Source organism: Corapipo altera, unplaced genomic scaffold, assembly GCF_003945725.1.
Source record: "Corapipo altera isolate COAL_440 unplaced genomic scaffold, ASM394572v1 61129, whole genome shotgun sequence".
NCBI classification, from domain to species: Eukaryota; Metazoa; Chordata; class Aves; order Passeriformes; family Pipridae; genus Corapipo; species Corapipo altera.
Window position 1 is genome coordinate 575613 of NW_020884955.1, and position 18756 is coordinate 594368.

Here is an 18756-nt window from a genome sequence, read left to right on the forward strand (position 1 = left end):
GCATCTTCCTAGTGATGTAATGAAAAATCCATGGTTGATGCCAAAAATAATAGTGGCATTAGTGTCCAGCAATTTGTGAAGTTATTGCACTGAATTCCTTTGAGAGGTTGATTGGTTTTATTTCTGCATTAGTTTTTATTTCTGCCTTTTTATGCCTGTCACTTTTAATTAAAATTAAACTTTGAAGTTTCTGATACTTTGGAAATAATGACTGCATATCAACAGTTTTTCCTACAGCTTTATTTTTAGTGCAATGTTTCTGGAAAATGTTTTCCAGTATCTGTCAAGATGCAAGTGACTTGGAAGGATCATCTGCAAAGCTTGCTTTTGTTGAAAAACTTTGGAACTTCTTCATTTATGAATTTAAGCAGGAAATAAAACCTTTTTTCTTTTTTTTATCAGATTGTACAGATGAACAATTACTGTGGTCTTGGCATTGATGCAGAGTTGAGCTTGGACTTCCATCATGCTAGAGAAGAAGAACCAGGGAAATTTAATAGCAGGTAATCCTGGGGAAACCAGGTGTGAAGATCAGCTCTGTGGTGTTGCATTACTTCCATTTTACACTACAGCTGATAATCTTAAATGCTACAGTTATCCACAAATCAGTGTTGCTTGAGGCAGAGCTAGGACAGGGAGGAATTAAGTTAGCCAGGAATTTGTAGGCACAGAATTTTGTTTGCTTTGGTTTGGGGTTTTTTCCTCTACAAAGAGAGAGCACCAAAGCAGTTTTTGGAAGCCATGTCATTGTTGTTTAGTATTCTTAGTTTGCCGTGTTGAGTTCAGTGAAATTTTGAGGTAGTGGAAATATCTCGTGCTAAAAGTCTTTTCAAAACTTCTTCAGAACTTCTGTACCTTTTACACCCTTGCTTAGTGCTGTGGTAGCACCTGCATGCTGGTATTAAGGATAAAGAAAAAAATCTCCATCTCAAGTGTGACTGTTATTAAAGAGGTGTTGAGAGAGACCTTCCTCCTTTCTGGCATGCAGATCAAACAATAATGGGACTTTTTTTCTTCTCATAATCACTCAAATTGATGAGCAAAAGAAATCACAATTGTGTAATTAATCTGTAATTGCTTGTAGAAGCTGTTTTGTCTGCTTTCCTCTATGATTAAATGTCCTCTAATTTGTGTCTTGGTTGCCAGAGTTACGGTCAGCTACAACTGTGCAGTGTTCAAGTTATTAAAAATATCCTCCAGCTGGTTATGAGTGTAATGATGTGTAATCCCACCTGTCTTGCTGTGTTCTGTCTGTCATTACAGACATTGCTCATGGTGTTTTTCTTAAAAACTGAATAACACACGATATCGTTTCTATGGTTACTGTTAGGCACTGGTTTGCATTTTCAGTCAACTGGATTAAAGATTTTGTAGGTAGTAAAATCAGGCAATAAGTTAGTGTATGGCAGTGCCTGTTCTAGTGTATGAAACTTTTCTAGATTTTCTTTTGCAGTTAATATAATATAAGAGTTATCTTCGTTCTTTCTTCAGAATAAACTCCTCTGTGTTTGCAAAGCAGCAGTACTTCAAAAGATATGTCCTTTTCTTATTACTACTGCATATAAGGGTTATACTCTGATTTCTATTGTCCTATGTGCTTTTCATCCCTGTAATCTTTATCTCAGTCAGTTCCAAGTGTGCTGCACCTGCAGCTCAGTGGGCAATGACTTGGTACCATTCTTGAAGGGCTTGTGGGAAAGATGATTCCCCCTTCCCCTCCCTCAAATCTGAAGGGCTATATATTTCTGGAAAAGAAATATGAAATAATGATTGAAACTGAGGTACGTTTTCGCAGAAGGCAAACAGCTTGTGCAGGTTAACAGTGCTGATACATGATATTTACCTTTGACTGCCTGTGACAATGACTGTTAAAAGGGCTGGCTTTGCACTTTCCCATGGTAAGCAAGTGCACAGTCTTGTCAGCATTATTAGCGCTTTTTTAAAATTATTTTTAGTAAATTAACTAAAAAGGGTATCTGATGTAGCAGCTGCTGGCATGTGATCTGGCTGCTCCTGAGTGCAGGACAGGAAGTTTCAGGTTGTGGCAGCAGAAATTCCAGGTACTCTTTGGAAGAAATATGGGCTTGAGTGCTCTTGTGAAGCAAGACCTTAAACTGGAAAATGTCCCAAAAGCTGTGTGCTCTCTTGCCTCACTCAGTGGAGTCTCTTTATGTGCTCAGGACTGCTTACCTTTGGCTAGCAGCTCAAAGTGCAGTGATGACTTCCCTATGGGAATTTAATGCTGAACTTGCATTGCAGGGCAGATAAAAGTAGTGTATGTTGTGACAGTGATGGTTTTTGCATCGCTGAGTGCCAAGCTGTGTGAGTTCTTTTCACAGTGTAAAATTTAATGATCAGGACATCTGCCTTCATTCACAGAATCACAGAATGGGTCAGGCTGGAAAAGACCACAGTGGGTCATCTGGTCCAACCTCCCTGCTCAAGCAGGGTCATCCCAGAGCACATGGCACAGGATTGCGTACGGACAGTTCCTGAATGTCTCCAGTGAGGGAAACTGCACAACCTCTCTGGGCAACCTGTTCCAGTGCAAGGTCATTCATACAGTAAAGAGGTTCCTCCTCATATTCAGGTGGAACTTGCAGTGCAGCAGTTTCTGCCCGTTGCCTATTGTCCTATTGCTTGGGACCACCAAGAAGAGTCTGACTCCATCCTCTTCACACCCAGCCTTCAGATACTTAGAGACATTGATGAGGTCCCCTGTCAGTCATCTCTTTTCAAGGCTAAACAGGCCCAGCTCCCTCAGCCTTTCTTCATAAGAGAGTTGCTTGAGTCCCCTGATCGTCTTTATTATCCTCCACTGGACAGGAGCTCCTGTCTCTCTTGTGCTGAGGAGCCCAGAACTGGATCTTAGCACTCCCAATGTGGCCTCTCCAGGGCTGAATAGAGGGACAGGATCATCTCCCTCCCCCTGCTGACAAGGCTCTTCCTAATGCACCCCAGGATCCCATTGGCCTTGTTGGCAACAAGGGCACACTGCTGGCTCATGGACAGCTTGTTGTCCACCAGGACCCCCAGGTCCTTCTCCACAGAGCTGCTCTCCAGGCCTGTACTGGTGCATGGTGTTATTCCTCCTCGAGTACAGGACCCGCAACTTGCCTTTGTTGCATTTCACACAGTTCCACTCTGCCCAACTCTCCAACCTGTCAATATCCTTCTGAAGGGCTGCACAGCCTTCTGGGGTATCAGCCACTCCTCCAACCTTTGTGTCAGCAGTGAAGGCATCTACCCCTTCATCCAAGTCATTCCAACTGGAGCAGTCTTTAGGATGGCCTGTCACAGAAGAGGCCACATCTTGTTTGTGCCATCCAAAATGGCAGGAGACTGCTGTGGCAAGCAGTTTACCTGGATGTGAGGTTAGACAGAGAGAATATTCTGCACAATTTAATGCACGTTTAGAATTGTTTTACAGTTGTTTCAGACCAGTGTTCTGCAGTTAGGGCACTGTGTTGTATTCTTTCAGTTTCTGCAGGCTTTCTGCTTCATGCAATGAAAGTTAATACTCTTTGGGGATATTTAAAGTATTATGTTTCCTAGTGCTATTCCAGTATTTTTCATTTGTATCCAAATTAGACAAAACCTTTCTTAGCATAGACACGTCTTATCTGGAGGAGAAGTATATGTTAAATGGTGTTACATGAGGTACCTTTAATTCAGTGCTATTTAAAACTGTTAGGACACAGGACTAATTATTCCCAGTATAATAATTTAAAATAACTGAAAAAGTCTCTGAAGAGTTGACTAGAACCTGCATGCTAAACTGTCTGTCTTCCCCACTTGAATATCTACAGTATTTAGACATAATGCTAGAGAGATTTTGCAGAGTTGGATTCCAATGACACCCATGTGCTAGTAGGGTCAAATAATGAAAATTTATGCTTCTTATTTTAAGGTTGCCCTGAAGGCCATATATCCAAACGTTTCCATTATAGAAGAAAATAGTCTGTGTGTTTAACTATCATTTGTTTATGTTATTCTTAAAATATTTTGCCATTTCTAGAGATGCCATAAAAATCCTCATCTTTTTAATTCTAAAATTAGAGATGTTAGAGCTCTGTCACAAATTAACACTCCTAAGCCTGTTTTAAGTTTCTGCAGCTAAGTATATTTCAAATTAATGAGCAAAGATTATAAAATGTTTTTGTGCCATAAGTGTTCTAGCATTGCATGAGAAAACACTTTAAAATGTGTCCTGAAGACCTCTAAAAATATAATCTTCCAACCCAGAAGTTTACATTTCAAAGAGGCATTGCATTCAGGCAATGCTTTAAAAGGGATGATTTTTCTGTAATAAAATTCACAATCTCCACATGCTTTGACAGCGCAATCATCTCTTAAGTAAAAGGTATATAAAGTAGCAGTTCATGGCTTATGCTTTGTTTCTGCAGTAAAGCTAGAAGAATTTGAAGAGGATGCTAATTGAAAAAGTCTTTAAACATACCTGCTAGAGGACAATACAAGAAGAGTGGTATGCTGGGCCTCACTTTTTATTTACAAGGTACTTGTCTGCTCCTAGGTTTCACAACAAAGGAGTTTACGTGAAAGTTGGGCTGCAGAAGATAAGTCATACTAGAAACCTTCACAAGGACATAAAGCTGCAAGTGGACCAGCACGAGGTGGAGTTACCAAGTATAGAAGGACTCATTTTTATTAATATACCCAGGTAAAAAGGAGAGGAAGGATCCCTTGTGGAGGCATGCCTGGCTGTATGTGTGGAATTGCTGCTTGGTATTTGAACATCAAATGTCAGATGGTTAGATAAAATGTTAAACGGTTTAGATCAGTAGGTGGTTGTTACTGGGTATTTTTGATTACTGCATGACTTGCTGACTTTGCAACTATATGTAAAGAGCTAGTTTTTAATACTATTTTGACATTGTTTTTGTGATTCATTGAAACTCACAATTTCATTCCACATAAAGGTGGCATTTTTATGATAATAAGGTTATACCATCCTGTTTTCCCAGTGCAAACCCCATACATTTGCTATTTCTTCTCTGTCCTAGCAGTAATTTGGAATAATTTCCCCACCAAAGGTCTTCAGAATTATTTTGGCACAGTTTCCTAGCAAAACATGGCTTTTTAGGCATGGCTCTAGGCCCATGACTTCTGTCCACTGTCATCTTTCCCTCTCCCTCCACTGTTTGAATAGTTGACTGGATTTCACAGTGACATGTGGAAGGATGAAAGATGATTGACCTGCACACGCTTTCTGACGTGCTAGAGAGCAGGGACCTAAGCAGTTCCAAAGTGAAGGCCAGACAGAATTCAACTGTCAGACACTGCCTAAGTCATACAGGCAGCTGGTCAATATACATGGAGTCTGTGATGCTGCCTGGGTAGCTGTTGAAAACCCTCAGTTCAGCTACCTTTTGCGGGGTTGTGGGTGCTGCCCTGACACCTGCAGGGAGCTAGACTTACTGCCATGGAAGAAAGGAAGCCATACCTGCAGAATTCTGGCTTCCTTAGATGTACTGTTGGTAGAGGAAGGTTTTTTTGTTTGCACAAAACCGGCAGGTAATTAGTGCTGCCATACTATTATTTTTCAAGTACCCTCTTATATTAAGCAACCCGTATCTCTTTGCATTTTAGTCTGAAAATGTTTCAACTTTTTATTCAAATATGTATTTTTATGCGTATACACACCTGTGCACATACACATACACAAATATACATTGCACATGAGAACTGTGTAGAAGAAAAAAATCACGATTAGTGACAAGCAGTCTGTGCACAAAAACAATAAGCGAGTGATTTGAGTGAGGAGGGGCAGTATTGCACGGAAAGGAACATAGTGTTTAATTGTCAGAAGCGTGTCAGAGGATTGAAGTGCATGAATACTTGCTAGTAACTGCAAATGAGTTTGGCCAGCTACAAGAATAAAAACTTCGTACTTGTTTTAGCTTTAGTTTCTGTTCAGTAGCTTCTGTGAATATTGTCAAGGCCAGTACGAGCTATGTTAAGTTCTTAAGTCTTGAAAGGTAAGGGTTAATGAAGCTGTAACCTGTATTTCCGAGCAAACTAAAACTCTTCAGAATTACTTTCTTCTTACTTACATTTTTTTTCTTTCCAATGGAAACTATTTACTTCACTCCTTCTTTTACCACCAGAAGGTCTTATCAGAATTCTTCCAGATTTTAGGAAAAACAGTTGCTGTTTTCACAACGCAGGAACTGCAATCCCTCCAGCTGATGAGGGGAGCAGAGCGTCTGGCTTTGGAAGCCTGTCAAACCAGCCACCCCAGCAGGGTACCGGGGAGGGTGCCCTGAGGCAGGGGTGGTGGGTGGTGACTGTGGTGTGTTCTCTGCACAGCTGGGGCTCTGGAGCCGATCTCTGGGGTTCTGACAGCGATAATCGCTTCGAGAAGCCGCGCATCGACGACGGACTGCTGGAAGTTGTTGGTGTGACTGGCGTCGTTCACATGGTAAGCTGGCATCCCAGCAAGCACAGAAGAAGCACACATTCTTTCACACAGACTCATTTCTGTAATAAACAGTGCGTTGCAAGTGCGTAGTCCTAAAAATGATGCCTCTTGGATAGGAAGTAATAGGAGTGTGAAGAACTTGTTAAAAGCAGGTGGGGCAATGCTTCATAACTCGACTAGACTTTGAACCAAGTCCAGAAACTTACATGCATACATATATATTAAATGCATATATATGTATGTATTGTAGAATGCACTTGCTTTCTCATAACATGGTGTCAGAACCAAACAGTTCATGGGATGAAAACAAGACCTTACTCTAATACTGCAAAAACATGCACTCTTCACCTAATGTATTTGCAAAAAAATCTTGTTGTACCTCATCACAATCAGGGTGGAGATTCCTTCTAGACAGGTGGCTTTATAATTTTCTGCCACAGGGTTTCCAGCCGTTGTTGCTGAGAATCTGGTGCTAGCTGCTCTTGATCTGAATGCTGCGTGAAGCAGATGGTATGCCATCCTGCAAAGAATATTATGACTCAACTTATGGAACTTTAATTCTTTGATGTATGACATATTACGTAGCAGGCCATACAGTGGCCTGCTACTGGTAACACAGTCCTGTAGAAGGGCAGGTTATTTTTGTCTTTTATTCGTATTTTTTTCACTATTTAAAGAAATCTGCTGCTGAAAAAGTATATGCAGTCAGGTAACTAGAGATAACTAATCTATAAAATAACCAAAAATTGAAAGGTGAGTGCTTAAAACTTTGTGCAGTTCCATTTTTGGTGTTGGCCAACTTTACCATTTTTTAATTTAGATCTTTTAAAAGACACTGAAGAAGTATTTTGGTAGAGATCCTTAAATCTTCCATGAAAGCAGAAGCAGCAAGGAGTGTACCTGTTGCTTTGGAGTACAAACAGCTTTGCTGTGGAAGTTGTTTTGCCTCCAGCAGCCTGCAGGGGTGTCCAAGTTCTGCACTAAACTGGAATAATTAATGCTAGGGCACTAAAGGCATCCTGTGCAGATTTTGCCTAAGAAGTTCTTTTACTTGAAACTTAAAATGTCAGGTGAGAATAAGATACTATCCACCCAGTTTAATCACAGCTAGTATTTGTGTTTCTTGTTAATTGGGGTCATAGATATCCTGGCTTTTACTTCCTAACAGGGTCAAGTCCAAGGTGGTTTTCGATCAGGAATCCGCATAGCCCAAGGCTCATATTTTCGTGTAACACTCCTTAAGCCAATTCCAGTTCAAGTTGATGGAGAGCCCTGGATTCAGGCCCCTGGCCAGATTATAATTTCTGCTGCAGGACCAAAGGTACTGGCTGTAGGTCTCTCTTAGCAAGATAACTTTGTTCCTCTACTGGATGTTATCATATTATCTTGCTTGCCTGTTGTGTTCTGGTGCTCAGCCTTAAAGGAGCTAGTCAGCACATGTGGTAACTGTTGGATAAATACATAGCAAGTTTCTACAGAATGTATTTTGAGGGGTCTCTCCAGCGGCTGAGATGAGGCTTGTGTTTAAAAAAATAGTCCCTGAGCTTCAGCCTAGTGACTTAATTTTTTCCTCCGTATTGAGATTTCCAGGCAGTGTTGCTTGCCTTGAAGCAGGTCACAGCTATAAGGACCATGATAGTACTGCAGTGTGCAAAGTAGGCATCAGTTTGCTGGAGAAGTGAAGGTTTGTCGCAGAGTAGGAAAGGAGAAAAATGAATAATGGATGAGCAGGGTCTGCAAAAAAGAAACTTTGGAGTAATCAGTGTCTGTTTTTCCTTGATATCTCAATGTGTATGTAAAAGGAAGACAGTATCGGCTGCCTAAGAATTTAGCTTCTCTATTGACTTCGAAGTTGTGAAATAAACATTTTGCAGTAGTTGACTGTGGTGCACACCAGTCTACACATTTGCCTGCTACTTTAAGAATGCCTTTTCAACTTGCAGAAATGTGATACTACAGACAGTCTTGACAGTCTCAAAGAATTGTAGCTCTCCTGGGAGAGCTACCAGGACAATGGTCCTTGCAGAAGGAAAATGGTTGAAAGAGAGGGTCGTATCTCAAAGTTTCAGAATATGTTAAACTTTATTCTTTTCCTGAGAAGAAGGGGGGGACATGCAAAGAAAGAGGGAGAACAAACCTAACTTGCCCTTCAGTGAGAAACGTTTCTTATCTTTCTATCAAGTTAGTGACTAGAACTGTTATCTGTATATATGTGTATGTATATGACTGTACAGGAATATATATATGCACATACATACATATACATCTATATGCATACATATAACATGTGTGTATATGTTTATGTAAAAAAAAAACCAGTTAATCCTGTAGCTTTATAAGGATAGATGCATCAGATAGTTGTGTATTTCAGTGTTTTTCTGTGGCAGTTCCAGCATTTTACTTGGTTATTAGTTAGTTGCCTTAGATCAGCTTATTGGTTACTACAGGTCTTTTAATACTCACTCACTTTCTTTTAAAACTTTCAATTTTAGGTCCATATGTTGAAAAAATCCAAGCAGAAACAGAAAAAAACTGGAAGCCTGAGAGAGATGAAAATGGATAGCATGTCAGTCTCTGAAGGAGGACGCTAAGTGGAGACCTGTGTTCAGAAGTGATGCAGCACACCTACTGTAGATACCAAGCTGGTTCAGTAAAACCAAGTGCAGACAACTCCTGAAGAGTGTTGCCTATACGAGCGTGCCTTTCATTACATTTTGACAGTACTGGGTTCTACTTTGTCTTTCAAAGATAGTGCCTCATTGTCACAAATATCATGTAACACTTGTCTCATCTGAAATGTTTACTTTGGGTTGCTTTTCAATAAGCCATTTCCATTTTCCAGCCAAACAGAGATTCCAAGATGCTGAGATTTCTGCATCTGCCTTCACAAAGACTCTTCCCCTCCTTCTAGCTCCTTCTTAAAGAAAATCATTCCATAGATAAATTTTGGTGAGTTGTTCCATTATTGAAAATGTGTTCCTTTAAATTAATGTTCACAATAGCGTCCTAACCAAAAGAAGGCAAAGACATGAGCTGCTGAGAACTTGGATCAGTCCAAATAGCACAGCTGAAACAGTACTACCGTAAAGAGAAAAACACAAAACACAGGAGAGATTATTTCTATAAAAGGAGCCCAGTGCACTGGAAAGAGAGAAAGTACTAGAACACTTGAGTCAAAATATTTCAGAGAGTTTACTTCAACAGTACTTGGGCAGTATGAATGAAGGAGAAAAAACCTGTAGAACAATTTTTCAGCTGCAACTTAGTTTCTCATTAGTCAGCCAAAGCCTGTTTTAGAAGGCATTTGAATTTCAGCAGCTACAACACTAATGTAAAAAAGAAATAAGAATACTCAAGGTAGTATTATGGTATACCAATTTTTTTCTGTCACTGAAACCATTATCTTTGACACCAGATTTTTCTTATTGTCTTTAATTGTGCTGTTTCTTTTTCATGAATTTGTCACAGTTGGACTATTATATAACAGCAAGCTCAGAGACTAAAAGAATCATCACTAATTAGTGTAAAAGAAGTACCACTTAGTGTTAAGTGAATTAGAACAGTCATCTGTTAGAGATGAAGTACAGCATAGCTTCTCTGAGGAGCCTTGGGCAGTGTTGAAGCCTGTAGTGTGCATGTAACATGCTGTAGGCTTCAAATAACTGGGAATTCGAGAGCCATCATGAAAATTCACTTACTTGTCTAGGCTTCTTTTATTAGGGAGCGTTCAGAGCATACTGAAATCTGAAACCATGACACCACTGAAAACTCAACAAAACATATATATTACCAAGAGGTGGCCAACAAAACGAACAAACCCAAAAGTGAAGAAGGAGGAGAGAAATAAGCCCCCAGCATGACCTCCCCAGTCACCCAGCTGTTGCCCATAAAGTTATCTTAACAACCTAGCATGCCTATAATTACCCATTGCAGAATGTGCATCCTTGGAGAGTCAGTAAGTTCACAAATTGGCAGGCGTCCCCGCCAAAAGGCAACATTATCCTTGATGTGAAGCTAGCTACTCTCCAAGAAAGAGCTTTCTGCTTTTATACAATTAACTGAGTGACTTCAACCTAGGCAGGTGTGGCCAGCACTGCCCAGCCAGAGGCCCCCAGTCCCACCCCTCGTGATGCAAGTGATATCTCCTCTGCGCATGCATGGCTTTCCCCGCACCTGCGCACTGCACCCGGGGGATCTTTTCCAAATGAGTCTAGAGGTTTACTTCATACCCCTAGTCTTCAGTTTCTCATCCGAGCAACCTTGGAGGACGATCAGCCAATCATAAAATAGCAATTAAATATAGTTTATACAAGAACTTTCTCCAAGGACGAAGTTTCCGTTTTATCAGTGCTTGTTTTCTCATAACTCGGCAAGGAAAGAACAAAACTTTTACAGGTGGCTGGGCCAAACGCAGACCAAAAGTATCAGCGTAATTAACCCCCGATACAGCTTCTCAAGTCCTTGATGGTGTTGTTATCAGGTGTGGGCCCAGGGATGCAGTGGCTGTCTTTTTTTACTTGGATGAGCGTGTGCTCTTCAGATGCTCTGTGTTTATTCATCTGCTGAAGGTGTGGAGATCCAGTACTCCTTTTACAGCTTCGTGCTAGAGACTGGTGCTGGAGCAGGTGTGCTGGTCCTGCCATGCACATGTATCTGCTGTCCATGGCTTGTTGTCATGTTGTTCTTCACTCACATCTCTGCTGAGCTCATCTCACCATCGTTCTCCAGGGACTGAATCTTTCACCTCAGGTCGTCATCATACTCAAGGGGCCCTGTGAGCCACTCGTGGGCAGGGGGTGGGGCCTGCATTATTTTGCCACTTGTATCTGCTGCTTGGAGCTACTTAAGCCATGTTGCCTAGAGCCTACTCAGCCAGACAGTGGGCTTACTTGTCCTCTGTTGCACAGTAGTAACTAATTCAGCTATGGGTGGCATGAATCCATCACTCTAGTGTCAGCTTTAGGAGCATTCCTCTTGACAGTGTGTCTAGAAAAACATCTCCAGCTGCTTCAGGGGACTTAAATTTAACTTTTAAATATGCAAAAGCCATTTTGTGATGGAGCCAGTTACATGCTGAGGAGTTCTTACTGGGTCTCATTGATGAGTCTGTACTCTAAGCACTTGGCCAACTTTAGCAACATCTGATCATTGCCTGTGCTTTCTACTTTCCAGTTGTGGTGCAGACAAAGGTGTGAATGTGGGTGCTACAAGAGAGTCATCTATAGCAACAGAATGATACAGCTAAAGCTAGAGAGACATGGAAAAATGGCAGGTGCCTGCAGCCTCTCCTTCCTATCTAGTGATTCTATCTGTTCTTATGTTCTGGTAGAGATGCACTTGGAGGACTGACTCCTGTTTTCAGTGAAACCTCTTCTTAATTGTTTAAATTCTTAATTTAATTTCAGGGATGTTCTTCAAGTACCACAGTGTGGACTACAACTTAACTTTTATTCGACATGCAAACTGGATTTGTGCTATAAAGGAGATAGTTTGGATAGTACAGAGCTAAAATCCTTGTCTTCCTGATCATTAAACACAGGTAATGGTCTGCTTCAGACCCTGGGCATGAAGGATCAGCTGGAGCTCTTCTGGCATCCTGGTACCAGCAATACCAGTAGGAGGAATGAAGTGTTGTATTTGAGGGTATGCATTCCCTGGATGAATCTCACAAATTAGAGAGGAAATCTGAAATAAAATGCTGCTTCATAATTGTCCAGAAAGACAGAGAAAATGCTTTGTATCCTTGGGGCAGCAGAAAGAATGCATGATCTTACTTTCCAGTTGCTGACAGTAACAGAAAGGAAAACTTGACTTTTTGTTACAGAAAATGTGCATAAATTTTAAGATTGCTGGTGCTGTTTTCTGCAACCCAAGTAAATAAACCTGTCTTATTATTTTCTAGACATATATAACCCTTCAGTATGTAGCTGACAGTGTTTCAAGGTTTTGGATTGTTAAGGACCTGGCTGTCTCTCCCTTTTGCTCAGTATCTGTTTTCTGAAATAACACGAAACTCGCAGATCACAGTATTTTAATCAGAGGTCCCCTTAGTGTGGCATGTCCTTCTTAGGAGATTTTCCATCCCTGGAACTCTGTACAAGCCTGTCTCGGGGTAGCATCATGGTAGCAATGTGACACTGAAGTATGAATGTATTCTTTTTGCAACTTCCAGAGGAGGTCCTGGTGGAGGACAATGTGGCTTATCAGTATAACACATAAATGAATTACACGGACCTGGCTAGCTTGGTTGGGGGTTCTGAGCCAAATCCGCTTTATTCAAATGAAACAACACCTTATATATGTGGGTTCAAAGTAACACGTGGCTCCCTTGACCCATCACCCTGGGTTTCTCACTGCCCATGTGTGGGAGTACTTCGGGACTTTATTTCCCAGGATGCCTCATCCAGCATCCTTCCTGTAACGCGACTCCTACAGGACAAGAAGTCTCTGAGTTATGTTTTTCTTTCTCTTTCTTTTTTTTTTTTCCAAGAAAGCAACTGCCATATTGTTTGAGTAGATGAGTGCCACACTGGAATGAAAACATATCTTAAGAAAAAGACACTTGGCATCTAAGATCTCTATGCACTGTAAAGTGGTGATTATTGTGTTTTGATGCCAAAACAGATTCCTGGGCAGTTGAGACAGGAAACCCCCTGTAAAGCTTTTAAAAAGAGAAGCTCACTCTTTAGCCCCTGTATTAAGATGTTCCATTTTCAGGTTCTGCAAAGCCCAGTGTATCAAGAATATTTTTTTTCTTCTTCTTTTTTTTTTTTTTTACATTTTCATCACACATGGTGTCTGAGAAGGCCTAGTATTTTCTTGCATAGTATGTAAGACCTGAATGAAAGAGGGAGATAACTCTTTGCAGTTAATACAAAACATTTAGACTCGGTCTTTACATTGAACAAAACAAGGCAGTATAATTTTCATGACAGTGGGCAGATAGATGAGTCTCCATACTGACTCTTTGAGTAACCTAGTGGTCACAGGCCAAGTACTTTAAATAATGTAGTAGCAATGGTGGTGGGGAAGAGGCCCAGTTTAGTTAATGAATGTGAGGGACACAGGACCAGGAGCTGTAACTGTAGACAGGCTCATTGCTATCCTGAGTACACACTCCTTCATTCTCTCTCCATTGTCCTTGCCTATAAATCATGGCAAGCACAGATAGCACAACTAGTATCTCTCCTGCTGAGATACACTCTCCTGACCTTTTACTAGTGTCCTACTTAAGCTTTGCCAGCACTGGGGAGAGAAGGGTCCTGAAAATCATGGTTCCTTTGAAATAGCCCAATATCACATATGAGAGAAGGTGACCAGTTGGTTAAAATCTGTTCTGATGGGTAAACAAACCTCTGCCTTGAACTGGGAGAACTGAAATTCAAAAGCTCATCCCTGAGATACAGGTGCTACTTAGAATGTTTGCTGCTTTTTTTCCCCGTGGCTTTTACCCTTGATTTGTATCATATAAATTGCTGGTGTTTTCACTGCATTGATATTTAAATGAAACTGTCATTTTGCCAAAAACTATTTATGTATGTGTATATATGTGCGTGTACGTACATGCATATACATACATGTGCACACACCCTTTGAAAACACGCCTTATTGTATTTCCTTCCACAGTGCCTAATTGTACAGCTTTTGCTCTGTTACAACATTCTGATAGCACTCACTTCTGGATCTTTCTCACACCAGTTTTGGACAGGAGGCAGGACTTGTGCTTTCCAACAAGATGGCAATACAGTGAAAAACACAACTGTGTTTAGAGTACAGTCTCTGTGCATGTACAGTTTGAGCTCCTCTTGCTCTTTCTAGATTTTAATCAAGTCTTTGTGTGTCTAAAATCAATGGCAATGGCTATTGTAGCATTTTAAAATACAGAAAAAGCTGAGCATAGTCCACTGCAAGACTTAACTAAGGAACAGAACTGACTGTTCTAGACAATTGTTTGTTAATCTTCATGGCTACCCTCTTACAAGTATTGTACAGATTTCGTTTCTTTAAAGAGCAAATAATGCACTTGTTTTGAATACCAGCTGTTTCGAATTGCTAAGTATTTATGTGTGCATGTGACTCTGTAGCAGTCTCTTGACATATAAACGTGTCATTATCAAATCAAGCCTCATTTTGTGGGAGGAGAAGGCAAGTGTAGCTGTTGTGACACTTAAAAGGGCTTATGTTGAAGACACGGCAGATTTAGCTGCATATGTATTTGATAATGTGCTGAGCAGGTATGCTCTGTGCTGCATAGCCTCTGGTCCATACTCCAGGACTTCGTGATACTGAGGGTGCATTGGAGTTGTGCCCTTGAGAGACCTGGCAGTAGATACTCTTTCATTCTGCACCCTATATGTCTTCCTCACAACCTTCAGTGTAACTGTACATCTTCTGCTAGGCTGCCCTCTTGCCCTTCAGGCCTAGCTCTGTACAGAAACTGGTACTAAAGGCATGAGCACGTGATGGTAAATGTGCGTGGTGAGTGGGGGAATGGAGTTCCTGCTCTAAAACACTGCTCTGGTTAATGGCCTTAGACTATTCTTTAATTTCTGCTTCAGCTTCTACTTTAGCCATTTAACAGCTGTGCAGTAAAGGCTCAGCAACTACTGAACTACCTTGGATTCATGATGATTACGTTGCCTCATTTTCAGGCTTTGATCTTATATGCACAGTGCACATATAACTTCATTACACTTTTTGCACTTACTAGAAACTACACGTTAGATAGGCTTAGGCTGTGACAAAATCACAATGTTTGTACTTTTTTTATAAATATGGGGATGATTCTACAGATACAAAGATGCACTTTCAGGTAGCAATGAAAACAAGTTTGTAGAATGCAATTGTTAAGGAGTTTCTCTGACTGCAGTGTTCCTGATCCCCATCCGTATCTAATACTGTGTTCTTCTTGAAAGCCTGTTTAGGAATGACAGATGGCTTCTTCCTCCCATCGCAGTATGTATTTACAGCTGACTGAAAGTTCATGTATGCTTTTGAGCAAATTGGCTGCTATTCTAAGTTTTAGGTTTTAAGTAACGTTCACGTTTAATTTATAATGTCAGTATTTACTGATTTGACACTTAGTTGCAGGAGAGATCCAGCTCAAAGCCTTCATTCCTTTTGCTATTTAATGTTTTTGGGGATTTTTTTTTTTTAACAATGTAGCTTTTTTATGTGTGGAGTGCAGTGAAATGAATGCAAATTACTGATCTTAACCTGCAGTTAGAGCAGCAGTTTCAATGTTTACAGGACAGTGACTATTGATTGTAAATGCATACGTGTTCACTGAAATGGTGCACTCTGTGTGTTTTGGAAGCATTGTTTCTGCTTACCATATGTCGCTTTGGAGAGATTTAAGTGCAGATTATAACTTTTCTGCCATGGACTCACAGGACAGAATTTCTACTGATAATGTTGTACTGAACAAGTGACTTTTTTTTGGTGAAGATAATTTATGAGAATGTTTTATAAGCACATCAGTGTTCTTGTAAAAGTTGGTCTGAAGTCTTGAAATAAATGTGTGTAGATATTAAAGACCTATCCCAAAGCAAATAATTTTTTAATAGGGCGCTGTTAGTGGTGTAGTTACCCCTCAGAGCTCTCCTAGCAGCACACCCACTTAGTGTGTCACTGTGCACTGCTCAAGTGTCTTATTTAGGGGACAACTTGATTTCAGAAGATGTGGCTTCATTTATATTGTGTGTATCACCTGCTATGCCTCTGGCAGGAACTCCTAATATAAACATCAGCTCTACAAGGCAGAACTTCTCCCCAAATGGATCAGGTTGAAGAGCAGAGAGCCTGCCCTTGTGCTTGACTGCAGGAAGGTTACGCGTCTGGTGGCTGGCACTTACAGTCCTCTCTCTCTCACTGTCACACAGTGTTCCACATGAGCCCTTTTGCTTTCTGAAGGCAGGCAGGCAGGCACAAACCAGGAGTGCCTGAGTCAAACTGCTAGCAGTTTGGCTCACCATGGCACCCACTTCCTAGTGCTGCTGGTCTTGCCAAATCGGGTAGCAAGAGGTGCTTGAAGAATTACTGAGTATTTATCGTGTAATTTTAGGTGCGTATAAAGCCTTCACTGCTCTTTTAAAGCACAGTTCGGGGATCCGTAGCATAGCAATAGCTGTACAACTCCAGCATTCCAAACATGCCCAAAGCAAGTTATCCTTGTGATAGTTTAATTAGCAATGGTGTAGCTAGTAGCAATCAATACCTTGAAGCTGCAAGTTCTGATTATTGGAAGAGAACATCTCTGCTTTGAATGCAAAGCATCAGAGTTTGCTATAGATTTCAGTGTCCTTCCTACTTATGAACAACCTATGACATCTTAATTCAAACTGTGGCTTAACTATTGCTTAAATAACTGTTTTTCACCTCTGACTATTTAAATTATCCAAATTCATGCAGTTGTATGAATGTTGTTTAATTATCGGGATACTCTTAAGGTGTCTCATAGCATTTCTTGTGAATGTTCTAATACATCGGTAATAAATCATCTTGGCCCAATAAACTAATGTAAGATGACAAGTTAGTGTCTAGTGCTTATTCTTTGTGCACCTGCCTCATTCTCAGAATAAAAAGCGCCTAAGTATAAGCATTAAAGTGGTTGAAAACACATTGTGTGCCTCAAACCAGTAATGCATTATCACACATGTTTACTTGTGGATTGGTCTCAGAAACTGGCTTTGAGTGATGTAGCTTGTTTCTCAATGCCTGCCTTGCAAATGAGACATGTCACTATATTGTGGTAACTTGTCTACAAATAACATACCTGGTGTAATAATTGGTTTTTGAAAAAGTAATTTATAAAAGGTGGACTTTTCTCTTATATTTAAACATCTGTTTGTCCTTGGGTTCTGTTCTTAGAACAATTTTGTATATATTTTGCAATATGTGTTTTGTGTTTGATTGTACATTTTGCACCAGTTTGAAATTCTGTATTCTAAATATAATTTACAAGTTCCCAGAGATCTGTAACTCGACTTTGTCTGTGAAAAATACAACATCTCTTCTGCCCTGGATGTTTTTGGAGTAGTCATGCTTTAAAAATAGTGAAATACACTTCCACAGAGACAAACATACTTTGTTTCAGCTGCACACTGCTTTTATAGGAACTCTCTAGCCTTGCTGGTTGAGATTGGGTCATGCCCTGTGAAAGGGTGGCTGTGTTCTAAAAGTGTGATTTCATATGTTTTCATTTTGAGACAACACCTACACACTGAGTTTGAACCCTGCAACATTCAAGCATCTCTAGAACCCTTATTTTTGTGGATAGCACGTACTGTAACTGGTAAAGTCTTCCTGCAATAGCAGCATAGTGTGTTAAGCATTTCTGGTGTTTCGAGTTACTTTAATGATGATCCAGCTTTTCCAGGGTAGTTTTGTACATCTGCTTGCCCTATTTGCCCTCCTCTGGAAACGCGTGACCTGGTTTTGTCAGGCTGTGGAGAACAGGCCCACTCATACTCTCGTTGTGCTTGGCTCTGGTGAGCAGTGGGGGACCTGGCCTGCACAACTCGAGCCAGACGTCATGGACCTTGGCTTGGAGGGAGTCAGCTGGGACAAGTAGGAGGGTTCTATAGTGAGCTGGATCCAGGTGGAAACTGCCCCACTCTGGGTGCACAGCCCACCCCGCCCTGGAGGTTAAGATCTGCCTTTCCTGGCTGATGGGGGGATCCATCAGCTTGGCACGTCCACTTGGGGTGTCCCTGCTGCACCAACCCTGCCTCTGGCAGTGAGCAGTTGGTTCTCCCCACTCTATTCAACAACTGATTGCAGAACAGGGGAGGGCTCAGTTTTGCCCTAGCATCTCAGGGTAAACCTTACTGTTCCTTGCTGGACTGCAAATCAACAAGCTCTGAAGCAGCTACAATTACATTTAAAAACCATACATAGAAAAATGCAGTTTGGGACTACCGTTGTGGGAAAAGAGGGGAAGCATCCAAAGTACTGACCTTCATGTAGGGGGCCGGAAAACCCCATAAAACATCCAGGTGAAGTGTTCACCATTTAATCAAGCTTTACACCAAGTGGCTTGCCTTAAAAATGGAAGAGAAATTGTTCTTTTTCCCTTAACTGAGGAAAGCAAAGTAGCATTTTCCACTTATTATTCCCTCAGGTCCTAGTGGTGGTGTGGCAGAGTACAACATAATGCTGTTCACACCGCATGGACTTCTTTTCAACTTCTACATGTTGCAACCCAGCACTTATTTCAAATAGACTAATACAAGAGCCAGCTGAGCTGTCTAGTAGGTAAAACAAAGGTATCTGGAAGGCGTCTCTGCAGGTGCTGAATGTGGTGAAATCCCTCC

At 40.9% G+C, this 18756-nt stretch overlaps 1 protein-coding gene across 1 annotated transcript in view; it reads left to right on the forward strand.

Moving 5' to 3' along the window:
* The window catches only part of DGKQ (diacylglycerol kinase theta), an 88553-nt gene extending 79314 nt beyond the window's left edge, over positions 1-9239 (forward strand). Inside the window, exons 21-25 of the mRNA XM_027663692.1 lie at positions 403-503; positions 4535-4681; positions 6331-6442; positions 7611-7763; positions 8935-9239. Coding sequence (XP_027519493.1) covers positions 403-503; positions 4535-4681; positions 6331-6442; positions 7611-7763; positions 8935-9033 — 612 coding nt within the window. The 3' untranslated portion in view covers positions 9034-9239. The remainder of the gene's footprint in view (positions 1-402; positions 504-4534; positions 4682-6330; positions 6443-7610; positions 7764-8934) is intronic.
* The last annotated feature ends 9517 nt before the right edge of the window (positions 9240-18756 follow it).